The sequence below is a fragment of the Sus scrofa genome, chromosome 6 (genome assembly GCF_054392235.1).
Source record: "Sus scrofa isolate SSC_HxYL_T2T_F1_AM1 chromosome 6, Sscrofa_HxYL_maternal_Yorkshire_Landrace_v2.0, whole genome shotgun sequence".
NCBI lineage: Eukaryota > Metazoa > Chordata > Mammalia > Artiodactyla > Suidae > Sus > Sus scrofa.
In genome coordinates this window covers 113,171,063-113,184,456 of record NC_139388.1, presented here as the reverse complement: position 1 = coordinate 113,184,456, position 13,394 = coordinate 113,171,063, and the positions used below count along the sequence as shown (strand labels likewise).

The window sequence follows — 13,394 nt, the reverse complement described above, 5'->3', positions numbered from 1 at the left end:
GACTTATATGTGGAATCTAAAAAATAAAACAAACTAATGAATATGACAAAACAGAAGAAGATTCACAGATATACAGAGCAAACTGGTGGTTACTAGTGAGGAGAGGGGAGGGGGAGGGGCAAGATAGGGATGGGAGTAAGAGGCACAAACCACTATACAAAAAAATAAATAAGGGAACCTCCTACACTGTTGGCAGGAAAGTAAACTGGTGTAGCCACTATGGAAAACAGCATGGAAGTTCCTTAAAAGACTGAAAATAGAGTTACCATACGATCTAGCACATATTTGGGAAAAACAAAAACTCTAATTTGGAAAGATACAGGCACCCCAATGTTTGCTGTAGCACAATATACAATAGCCAAAACATGGAAGCAACCTGATTGTCCACTGACGGACAAATAGATAAAGAAGATGTGGCACATATATACAATGGAATACTACTTAGCCATAAAAAAGAATGACATAATGCCATTTGCCATAACACGGATGGACCTAGAGATTATCATTCTAAGAAAGTCAGGCACGGAAAGACAAATATGATATCATTAATATGTGGAATCTAAAAAAATAGTGCAAATGAACTTATTTACGAAACAGTACCAGACTCAAAGACATAGAAAATAAACTTATGGTTACAAAGGGGAAGTGGGGAGAGATAAGTTGGAAGTATGGGATTAGCAGATGCACTCTACCGTAAATAAAATAAATAAACAACAAGGTCCTACGATATAGCACAGGGAACTATTTTTAATAGCTTGTCATAAACTATAATGGCTTCTCCATGATAGTTTTAATATTATTTTAATGGAAAAAAGGGATACAACACACACACACACACACACACACACACATATAAAACTGAATCACTCTGCTGTATACCTGAAACTAATATTGCAAATCAACTATACCTCAAAAAAGAAAAATAAATAAGCTACAAGGATATATTGTACAGCACAGGGAATATAGCCAAATTTACAGTAATTATCAATGTAGTATAATTTTAAAAATTTTCAATTACTATGTTTACACCTGAAACTTACAATACACATTGTACATCAACTATACCTCAATTTTTTTAAAGTCTAAGAAAATTCAAAGACTGAAAAAAAGAAAAGAAAAAAAAAAAAGAGAAGACAGAGACCCAAGGAGAACCTGTGTAAAGACAGGCAGAAACAAGGACTCCAAGGACTGCCGGCAATGCAGGAAGCCAAGGAAAAGGCATGGAATGGATTCTGTCCTAGAGCCTCGAGAAAGCACAACACTGTCAATGCCTTGATTTCAGACTTTCAGCCTTTCGATCTGTGAAAGAACATGTCTCAGTTGTCTGAAGACACCCAGTTTGTGGTACTTTGTCAGAGCAGCCACGGGACAGGAGGGTAGCCGCATGGAGCTAGGGCTGTGGACACCTGCCACCAGCAGCCACAGCGCCTCCCAGCTCTCACGTCCAGATCAGGGGCACAGACCCGATGTCCACGTGCCTGGGGGGCAGGGAAGGGGTGAGGGGCGGGGGCGAGCCTTAAGCATCCGCCTGCACACGCCACACTGGCCTGCACTGCAGAGGCTCTGCTTCAGTGTTCCTGCCACAAAACCCCCATGGGATTCTTTTGAGCCTCTTCTAGGAGACTGGATCCTGTTCTTCATCCCATAGGGCTACTCTCCCATCCTGTCGTGATCGGGCTGATCACCTGGAATCCTGTGACACCAGCCTCCGGGCTCCAATGTGGAGCCGATGTGCTGCAGGAACCTCTTGGCCCTGCAGCATCAGAGCTGCCACTTGCCTCTGTCTCTCAGCCGTTCTGCACTGGACCCCTCAGTGGTCCTCTCAGAGCAGGACCCCACGTGTACTGCCCACCCTGCCTCCCTCCCCATGACCCACAACAGAGCTCCCGGTGGAGGCCCCAGCACTGCCCGCCTCTGAGTCAGGGTGGCCTGAGATTTCATACTCCCTCAGGCACCAGCCTTTGCAAAACTGCCAGTTTACCAGAGTGAAAGTCTGGAGCCCTAACCTAAGTACAAAGGCACAGGTGCTCAGCACCAGGTGACCCAGGAGACTTCACAACTTAATCACGCACACATCATGCACAACGTGGAACAAGGCTGGAGTGGACGGGCAAGGCTGTTTGGGCCCCAGGCCATGGCCGTCTGCCCCCCAGGCTACTCTGAGCCGAGAGGACCACCTACACCATATGCCACCCTGAGGTCAACTCAGGCAGTCCTAGGACCCCTGGGAAGAGGGAAGCCCAGGACCAGTGTGGGTGCGGGACCCTTTCCCATGACAGGATGGAATCACTAGTCCTCCAGGCCTCACCTGCACTGCCCGTGGTCCTGGTCGCACTCCGGGGTGGCAGACCCATCGGTGCCCATCCTGGAACAGTTGCAGCCTTCGCAGCCAGCCAGGGGGTGGAAGCTGAAGGAGTGTGTCTCACACATGTCACACTGGGGCCTGACCGTGCGGGGCGGGCAGAGGCACGTCCCTGTTGTCTCCTCACAGAGGCGCTGGCCACAGCTGCATGCTGCCCAGGGACAGAGACATGGTGGAGGGTCAGATACCCCCTGACCTCCTGCAGGATTGCACCGGGGTTTCCAGAAGCTTCCAAGGGGTTTGGGAGAGAGGTCTTTCTTTTCCTTCATCATGGTATTACTGAGTGTCGCTGATCTGAAAGGCCTCTGTCTTGGGGCCAAGACCAAGCACGCCAAATGCTTTTTTTTTTTTTTTTTTGGTCTTTTTGTCATTTCTTGGGCCGTTCCCAGGCTAAGGGTCTAATCAGAGCTGTAGCCACCAGCCTACACCATAGCCACAGCAACACGGGATCCCAGCCGCATTTGCAATCTACACCACAGCTCACAGCAATGTTGGATCCTTAACCCACTGAGCAAGGCCAGGGATCTAACCCGAAACCTCATGGTTCCTAGTCGGAGTCGTTAACCACTGAGCCATGATGGGTACTCCGCACACCAAATGCTCTTGGCGGACGCAATGGGCAGATGCTGAGTGAGCACACCTGGACCTACTGGCACCAAAGGAGACCTTCGAAGGAACCCCTCAAGCTGCAGTTCTGTGTCATTCTAATGGGAGGCCTGTTTCTCATGATGGTCTGCTCCCTGAAGGGGCTGCTGGTCGCCCCATTGCAGAAGCAGGCAGGCACCACAACAGGGCCCTCGTCACAAAGGCAGGGCTCCACGAGGGGACTCTGTGCCGCACCTGCGCCCTCACGTGGCCTTGGGCTGCAGGCCAATTCTCAGTCTCTGGGCTCCTAGGTCAGTGAGGAGGATGCCCGGTGACCTGGCTAACCGCCCCCCTCAGCTGGTCTTTGGTTCAGCTGCAAAAACTGAAGGGGCTCCCACTAGGAAGAGGGGTGAGCTATCCAACTGCTTGGCTGTTTACCTTCATCTGCTTCGCAGCTCGTAGGTCACATGGCCTGGGAAACACAAATACACATCTTGCTGCTCAGAGTGTGGTATGTGGGCGAGCAGCATTGGCATCGTCGGAGGGGTTACTGGAAATGCAGACCCGCCCAGGCCTCCCGAGTCATAATCTGCATTTTCACGAGATCCCCAGGTGGGTCTCCAGCACAGTGAGATCTGGGAAGCCCTGCCCTGGCATCATCCACCGGGGACCGGAGATGACCTTGCATGACGCGAACGCACACTTACGCTTGCAGTGTGGGAATCCGTAGTAGCCCATCTGACAGCGGGTACACTGCCGCCCAATGACATGAGGCCGGCACGGGCACTGCCCGCCTTCTGGGCTGCAGTGACGGCCAACAGCCCCAGCGGGGTGGCACTCGCAGGGCAGTGCGCCCTCGTGGTAAAGAGCCACCAGGGACCTGGCAGAGTTCTTACAGAATCCAGAGGCTTTCTGGGGGCTGTGGAGACAAAAACTCATGGTGTGATCCTGCAAGGCATACTCAGAAACACTCCAACTTTCCCCTTTCATGTGCCCCACCAAGCTGTGTTTTGTGGGGAGGGGCTCTGGAGTCCGGGAAGAAATGAGCAAGAAAGAACCCCACCCCTGCAGTCACAGCAGGTGACAGCCATCCTTCCTCTGCACCCTCACCCACCCACTCCCTGACTTTTGATGGCTGGAATAAAAGAGGGAAAATTCACTTATAGGATGAATTACATGGTATATGGATTCCATCTCAATAAGGCAGTTACCAAAAAAATTTACGCCCACATGTGTAAGAACACATCAATTACAACAATAACGAGGAGGGGGTGAATTGTCCACATTTAGTGACTTGTATATTAGCAGCTTTGCCTCTACCTCACTAAACCCCACAATCACCCAACCCATTAGGTCTAAGCTCCATTTCACAGATAAGGCAACTGAGGTTCCTGGACATTCCTGAGGCCACACAGCCGCAGAGGGGTCGAGCAGGCCTGCACATCCACAGCTGTTTAACTTCAGATACTTTGCTCCTAGTATTTTCCATACAGGAGGTTTCTGGCCCCCCTGGAGCCCCTGGTTCCTCAGGAAACCTACGGGGGGGGGGGGCAGGTGGGGCTGCAGAAAAGAACTGGCAGGAGCTATCACTCAGGGCTGTTCTAGGCTCTTAGCATTCAGAGCCCCCAGAGGGAGGGCAGGGGATATAGTATCAGTGTTACATTTAACCACCCCTCCGTGATGCTCCCGGCTCAGTCAGAGGATACACAGGAGAATGGGAATCAGGGCTGATGTGGTTTCCAGGGGAGGGTACCCTCTGTGCTAAGTTTGAGGAATCTGAGTTGGCTAAGAGGAAGCAGCAAAGAGGAAGCAAAACTCCCTAGCAGCCCACGAATCTCAGCCTGGAGGGGGATCTACTGAGACCAAAGTCGAGGAAGGAGACCTGGGAGGCCTGGCCCAGATGTCGGGCACAAGACAGTGTGTGCCGAGGGCCCAGGCCTCACTGCCACTCCCTTGGGTACCCAGAAGAAGAAGACACACCCAAAGGCCAGCCTCCCCTTGGGGAATGTGGGACATCCCAGGGCCTTTCCACAACATGATATTTACTCAATATAAAAACTGTCTCCTCCACAGCTGGTGATGAACTCAAACGACTTGTCCACTGATTTCCTGTGAAGGATTTGGTAGTCGTAGTTCTCCACAGGCACCACCAGGACGCGGACCTAAAGGGAAGCGGTGAGCATGTCTTTGGATTTCCAACAGCACGCATAGCACACCTGCAGCCCTTCACTAAAATCCATGTTCTTTTTTTTTAACTTTCTTTCTTTTTTTTTTTTTTTTTTTTTGCTTTTTAGGGCCGCACCCATGGCATATGGAGGTTCCCAGGATAGGGGCCGAATCAGAGCTACAGCTGCTGGCCTCCAACTTCCAACCACAGCCACAGCCACGTGGGATCCAAGCCATGTCTGCAATCTATACCATAGCTCACAGCAATGCTGGATCCCCGACCCACTGAGCGAGGCCAGGGACTGAACCTGTATTTTCACGGGTACTTGTTGGATTTGTTTCTGCTGCACCGCAAGGGGAACTCCAACACCCACATGCTTTATTGTTAAGCCCAAGCCCAGATGAAATGGGATTTATGAAAAACGAATCACACGACAACCCTGAGCCAGTGTTGGAAGGCTCAGGCCATGTTCCCACATGGGAAGTGATAACGCGCGGGGGCTAGGCTGAGTGCACCTGCTCAGAGAAACAGCAGCCTTGGGTGCTGTGTGGGAACAGGAGATGTAAGGGGGTGGGGAGTAAAAAGGGGCCCGTTCAGTGGCCGGGGCCCCATGTGATCCCTGCCTGGGATGGCCCTGCGTCTCCAAGGCTTGTATTTTGTATTTATAATTTTTCATTAAATTTTTTAAAAATTATCATTGATTTACAAGGTTGGGCCAATTTCTGCTCTACAGCATAATGACCCAGTCATACACATACAGAGATTCTTTTTCTCATACTATCTTCCATCATGTTCTGTCCCAAGAGATTGGACATAGTTCCCTGTGCTGTACAGTAGGACCTCATTGCTTATCCATTCTGTATACAATAGTTTGCATCTACCAACCCCAAACTCCCAGTCCATTCCACTCCCTCCCCCCTCCCCCATCCCCAAAAGTCTGTTTTCCATGTCTGCAATAGCCAAGGCAGCTCGTATTTTCACAGGTGAACAAACCAAAACGGCAGGACCAATGGGGAAACACACACAGTGGCTTGCCTCTGAAATTTAAATCCTATTGGACACTCTTAGGAATAACTGTAGCCCTGGTCTTTAAAAATATTGCTATTTTCTGCACCTGGATAAATCAGGTTGAGCTAGTAACAAATGCTGCAAGAAATTTCTATCATCTTTGTCAACTATTCACCAATTTACAGCTTACAGAGTCTGTTGCTCTCATGCTATTCAATTCAACAAGCAATGGCCAAGCACTTGTTCCAGACACAGGGGAAACAAAGTGAGTAAAGTCAGGACCCTGTCCCTAAGGCGATGACATGAGAGAGAGAGAAAAAGAAGAGGCATGAGCAAGAACTGGGGGCCATGGAGACCTGGGCAGAGCTTCCTGGCTCTCAGGCTTCAGAGGTATTGGGTGACCATGAGTCCACCAGCCAAGGTGATGAACAGGGAGGGCCGCCCAGGGCTAAGTTCAAGGGCCTCATTGGATCTCTGGCTATGGAGATATGAGTTGGTGGTTACAGAGCTTGGGAAAGATGAGAAATGAGGTCACGGACATGGGTGTCGTCCCCACAGAGAAGAGGACAGAATCAACAGGCACAGATGATGCTATTCGAAGAGAAATGACTGAACGAGGGGGCTCAGCGTCAAACCTGAGGGGACCCCAACAAATGGGACAGGAATCACTGAAGGAGCACTAGAGAAAAATAGGAAAAACTTAAGACAAAGCAGCTCTGGAAGTCAAAAAAGGAAAGTTTCAAAAACAAAGGGGTGTGAAATGCTTCAGGGAGAGACCTTGCCTGATGAAGAGAGAGACTCACGCTCCCCAGCGGTCCTGCAGGGGAGTTTTCTTCCTAGTCGCTTCTCTATTATTCTGATTTCCCTTGACTTTAATTGTCACAGGCTTTATTATTATTATTATTATTATTATTATTATTATTATTATTATTATTTGAAAAGGTAGCTGTAAAATTTAAGCATTTTTCTATAAATATGACTTCAGTGCCTTAGAGGAATTACCGTCATGAGTCAAAACAGACATGCAGAACAGCCGACCTAGGCACCACAAGAAGACCAGGCCGAGGAAGAAGCAGAACGCACCAAGACTAAGGACCGCCCTTCTGGAACCTTCACAGTCATGGCCACCTCAGGCTCTGAGATGTCAAACTCGACCTGATTTCCCACCATCATGTGGTCCTGGCAGCCGAGCACGTGGGGACAAAAAGACGCACGGAAGACACCTGGAGGCAGAGAGAGGCATTCCTGTCACCCCCCTGCCAGGTCAGATGAGCCCCTGCTCCCCGCAGCTCACCTGGCCACAGCTGCCCTCTGTCCTCCTCCCTGCACCTCACCTGGCTGCTGCTGCCCTCCGTCCACAGACACCTGCGCCAGGAACGTCGGGTGCGCTGGCTGATAAAAATGGATGACAATGACATAGCGGCCCGGGTGTGGGACAAGTCCTCGCAGGGTCACTTGATCCTGGTGGAAGAAAAAGCAAAAAATGGAGTTCCCATTGTGGTTCACTGGTAACAAACCCAACTAGTGCCCATGAGGATGCAGGTTCAATCCCTGGCCCCACTCAGTGGGTTAAGGATCCAGCATTGCCATGAGCTGTGGTATAGGTCGCAGATGCAGCTTGGAACTGGCATTGCTGCAGCTGTGGTGTAGGCTCTGATTTGACCCCTAGCCTGGGAACCTCCATATGCCATGGGTGTGGCCCGAAAAAAAGGGGGGGGAGGGACTTCATCAAGCAGCACTATGAATCATTAGAATCACAGGATGTTTTAAGGTGACCATCTAAAACAACCTAGGCATTCACCCAAGTGAAGTTAAGACTCATGTTCACACAACACCTTCCTTACAATGTTTGGAGCCGATGTGTCATCACAAACACTGGAAACACACTGAATGCCCCTCAGCTGCAGAGTGGACCCACCAACTGTGGGACATGGTGGTTTTTATCCAAGTCGAACATGCAACCGAGCCATCACACTCCTAGGCACCTAACAATGGAAACACGTGCCATGTTCGAAAAGGCTGTGCGAGAATGTTCCCAGCATTTGAGCACGACTTGAAATCACCGAGAAACAAAGAGTCAGACTTCACTTTTCATGTTTGACAGTGTTCAAGCTGCATCACTCACCTTTTGCCTTTTGTCCTTCACCTGGACAAGATGATCACAAGGCCCATGTGTTCATCCCTTGGCACAGGTGAGGAGTTCAAACCACATGAATTCTAGCCCATGGGAGAGGAGCCCTCACCTGGACTCCCCCTGCCTCACCCCACCCACCATGAAAACCGGAGCCATACCCAGCACTTGCTCAGGCTTGAGTCTGAGCTCAGCTCTCTGCAGAAAACCTCACTATGTGAGCAATACGTCTTTTCAAACCCTCAAAAAACCTACAAGAATAAGAGTAAAAGCTGTGTCTTGGAGGGTAAATAACTTACTAAAAGTCATACACTAATTTTATCAATTCATTTCCCCCTGCTATTCTAGGGTCCCTTCCCCATAGGAGATCTTACTACATTTCTCTCCTAGATCCTGTTAATTTTCTATCTCAATGCAATGTGAACAGACATGAGTCATCTCTAGGATGAAAAGGACATAATATCATCAGAATAAACATTAAGGCATTCCTGTCGTGGCTCAGTGGTTAGCGAATCCAACTAGGAACCATGACGTTGCGGGTTCGATCCCTGGCCTTGTTCAGTGGGTTAAGGATCTGGCATTGCCATGAACTGTGGTGTAGGTTGCAGACGTGGCTCGGATCCCGAGTTGCTGTGGCTGTGGTGTTGGCCGGTGGCTACAGCTCCGATTGGACCCCTAGCCTGGGAACCTCCATATGCCGTGGGTGCAGCCCTGAAAAGACAAAAAAGAGAAAAAAAAATTAAGTCCTGCAATTTTGTAGTTTACAGTGAAAAAGGTGCACACCTTTCCCATATCCCTTTATGTGTCATTCATCGATACATGTTTATTGACAATTTCCTGACTGCAAATTGGGGTTGCAAAAAAATTAGAAAAGATTTCTAAAAGCACTTATATTCTAATTTGGGAAGACAATAAACTCAACAATGTTAAATAGCAGTCACCCATAAAAATGTGAGCTATCATAAGATGGGCTATAAAAAATTGCCAATTGGGGAGTTCCCATCACGGCACAGTGGAAACAAATCTGACTAGGAACCATGAGGTTGCGGGTTCGATCCCTGGCCTTGCTCAGTGGGTTAAGATTCCAGCATTGCTGTGAGCTGTGGTGTAGGTCACAGACGAGGCTCAGCTATGGCTCTAGCGTAGGCCGACAGCTACAGCTCTGATTCAACCCCTAGCCTGGGAACCTCCATATGCTGCGGGTTCATAAAAGACAAAAAAAATTCCAATTGGGAGTTTCCCCTGTGGTGCAGTGGGTTAAGGACATGGTATTGCTAGCTGTGGTGTAGGTCACAGCTGTGGCTCAGATTCGACCCCTGGTCTGGGAACTTCCATATACCATGGGGTGGCCAAAAAGGAAAGAACTGCCAAAAGAATCTGTAGACAGCAATGCAGGAGGGAAAGAGAACATCAGGATGGGGCAGCCATAGACAGGCTGCACGGGATGCTTCATGCCTGGGATGCTCCACAGTTGAGAGCAGCGGTACTCAAACTGCAGGGGCATCCAACTCTGGGGCAGGCTTTGTTTAAACACAGATTCCTGCCTCCATCTGCCCCTGCACCCCTGGTTTCCAGAGTTTCTGATTCAATAGTTCTGGGCTGGAGCCTACAGATCTGCATTTGGAGCAAGTTCCCAGAGGACAGGGATGCTGCTGGTTGGGGCCACACTTTGAGAACCACTGATGTAGAAGCAACACATTCGAAGGGAGTCCTACTTGCGGGGCCTTCAAGATTATTCCAGTAACTGCAGCAGTGGAAGGTGAAGGGTCCTGGGGCAGGAGAGGGAAAGGCCCACCATGAGGAACATCCAAAATTAATGCTGTGAGAGGAGTTTCAGGAACCAGGGAGATGCACGCAGCACTGAAAAATAGAATATTGAGAAATAACCAAACCCAGAAGAACTGTCCACTGAGGAAGAAACAAACTCTAAGCATCAAAAGGATTAGGTCCTGAGAGAACCACAGGCCCGTGGAGGTCGTTATACAAAGATACTCAGTGCTCTGGATTAGCCAAAGGTATTCCAGCTTGCTGCTAAGACAGAAAAACAATCTTAATTTTGAAGGAAAGTAAGCTACATAGAAAGTCACTGAAACTTCCCTCTCCAGGACTAAAATTCATTGTTAACTGAGACCAATGCAATGAAACATTATGACTCGCCTCCAAACATTAATACTGACATAAAACTATATAAACACAAGGAGAACAAATACAAGTCATTTAGACACAGCCAGATTTCAATATCTTGGTGGTTTCAACCATTAGCCTAAGATTTCATGACGGAGTCCTTAAATTATTTTTGAGTCTACATCCAAAAAACCCTCCCCAAAACCCAATAATCATTGGTTCACTAACTCTCCTAACACAGTTGTGAGATGGGTCATTATCTTCATGGTTTTGTAAATGAAGAGTTTCAGACACAGAGATTAAAGGATTGGAACAAAGCAAGTCTTGGCAAGGGCTCAGAATAGAACTCAGAGTAACCGCCCGCAAGGGCGAGGCTTAACCATCTCCCCCAGTTGCTACAATGTCAGCTTCCTGATATTATGGAATTCTGGAAAGATTCTGAGGTACATCATCCAGCTCCAGCAATCCTGCTCTTGGGCATATATCCAGACAAAACTTTACTTAAAAAAGACACATGCACTCGCATGTTCATTGCAGCACTATTCACAATAGCCAAGACACGGAAACAACCTAAATGTTCACTGATAGATGATTGGATCAGGAAGATGTGGTATATATACACAATGGCATACTACTCAGCCATAAAAAAGAACAAAATAATGCCATTTACAGCAACATGGATGGAACTAGAGACTCTCGTCCTGAGTGAAGTCAGTCAGAAAGAGAAAGACAAATACCATATGATATCACTTATATCTGGAATCTAACATACAGCACAAATGAACATAGAAAAGAAAATTATAGACTTGGAGAATAGACTTGTGGTTGCCAAGGGGGAAGGGGAGGGACTGGGAGGGACTGGGAACTTGGAATAAATAGATGCAGAATGTTGCCTTCAGGATGGATTAGCAATGGGATCCTGCTGTGTAGCACTGGGACCTCTGTCTGGTCAATTATGATGGAACACGTAATGTGAGAAAAAAGAATGTATACATGTATGTGTAACTGGGTCACCATGCTGTACAGTAGAAAAAAATATATATATAAATAAATGATAAAAAAAAAAAAACCATCACTGGTCTTTATCATCTTGGCCTGCGATCACTTATCAAGTTAAATATAAAGCTGTGGCCTTAAAAACATGAAGTGTTACTCAGCACAAACAAGGAATAAAGGAAGGAAACAGTACCTTTGATTCACAAATTGCCCATAACTGGCAATGCATTTGACTTGAGGTCTCAAATACTCCGTTGAGAATTCTTCAATGGGTATGATGCAAATTTGATGCTGTCAAGCAAATACAATACAAGAAGATACATCCCAGTTACCAGCAAAGCCAAGATTATGGCCAAATACATTCTTTTACAAAAGCTGTTATGGACTCACAGACTTAGAGGACAGACTTGTTGCCAGAGAGGGAATGGGAGGGAGTGGGATGGACTGGGAGTTTGGGATTAGTAGATACAGACTATTACATTTAGAATGGATAAGCAACAAGGTCCTACAGTGGAGCACAGGGAACTACATCCAGTATCCTGGGACAGACCATGACGGAAAAGAACATAAAAAAAGAATGTGTGTATATGTATAGCTGAGTCACTTTGCTGTACAGCAGAAATTGGCACATTGTAAATCAACTATACTTTAATTAAAAATATTTTAAGTTAAAAATAAAGGAGTTCCCGCTGTGGCACAGTGGGTTAATGATCCAGCTTGTCAATTCTTGGCTGGGAGCAGTGGGTAAGGATCTGGAGTTGCTGCAGCTGTGACGTAAGTTGTAGCTCTGGCTTGGAATTGATCCCTGGCCAGTGAACTTCCATATGCCTTGGGGGGCTGCCGAAAAATAAAAATAATAATAAGTGGGGGAAAAGGCTGTTATGAATTCATCCACAGAAATTATAACTATTATTGTAAAACAGTAAAAAGCAAGGCATCCTTATGTCCAACAAATCCATTTCACTGTTATGCAGGATCATGGACTAAATTGCTCTTGGAATAATTATGGAAGTATACCAAATCATGTGAAAGTTCCAAAACGACTCTCTGTCAGTGACTTCTGGTGACTGTTTTTTGTCTCCTGCCCTGGGCAGAGGCTGGCTCTTCCGACCCCTTGGCAGGGAGAGGGGGACATGGTTGGTACCCCAGAGCCTGCTGTTCAGAGAGAGGGTGGCTCCTCCTACAGATAATCCTTCTCAATAGAGGATAACTCATATCTCAGACACATCTGGACTCTGCCTCCAGAGCTAGTTTCTGAATTACACAAGAAATTCAGTCATGACAGAACACTGTAAATCAACTATAATAAAAAAAATTAAAAAGAAACTGTCACTAACTTAATATCGTTCATCTTAAATCAAAACTATTACCAGTTGGATCATAAAGCTCTTCAGTAACTACAAAGTTTTAATTGAACATTTACCATATGCAGGCGCTAAGCCCGGGGATTCTGCAAGACCCAAAGGGACACACTCCTGCCTTCAGAGAGCTTATATTCTAGCCAGCCTTGACCCTGAATGATAACTGACTATTGCAAAAAGGGCAAATTTAGGCTTAAAAGAAAACTATTCAGCCCCATTACAATTTCCAAAGATGAGAGGTTGAGTCACTTAAAGTCATCATGAATGACTGGCCAATGGGGACCTGCTGCATAGCACCAGGAACTCTACCCAATACTCTCTGGGTTATGCAGGAAAAGAATCTGAAAAAGAATGGATGTGTGTACATATATAACTGAATCACTTTGCTGTACAACAGAAATTACCACAACATTGTAAATCAACTATGCTTCAACAAAACTTAAAACAAATTTTAAATAAAATTTTAAAATCTTAAATTATTATATAACTTATAATTTAAAAAAAACCTGAATTCCAGAAAGCTCAAGATTTTTAATACTGTCAAGCACAAATATTTAAAATATTAGAACAGACTGACCTGGCATTTCCCAAGGTGTGATAAATGCTGAATATTATCAGTAACAGGAATTTGCTTCATCCTTCGATAATCTCATGTTCCCT

At 47.0% G+C, this 13,394-nt stretch overlaps 1 protein-coding gene across 5 annotated transcripts in view; it reads right to left on the bottom strand.

The window, feature by feature from the left end:
- The window catches only part of LAMA3 (laminin subunit alpha 3), a 253,893-nt gene that overhangs the window by 100,744 nt on the left and 139,755 nt on the right, over positions 1-13,394 (bottom strand). For all 5 annotated transcript variants that reach the window (XM_084958210.1, XM_084958209.1, XM_084958211.1 and 2 more), the window contains 7 exon segments: positions 11,567-11,664; positions 9,969-10,113; positions 7,457-7,583; positions 7,206-7,345; positions 4,994-5,109; positions 3,655-3,866; positions 2,309-2,513 (listed from right to left, as the gene is read on the bottom strand). In XM_084958210.1, coding sequence (XP_084814336.1) covers positions 2,309-2,513; positions 3,655-3,866; positions 4,994-5,109; positions 7,206-7,345; positions 7,457-7,583; positions 9,969-10,113; positions 11,567-11,664 — 1,043 coding nt within the window.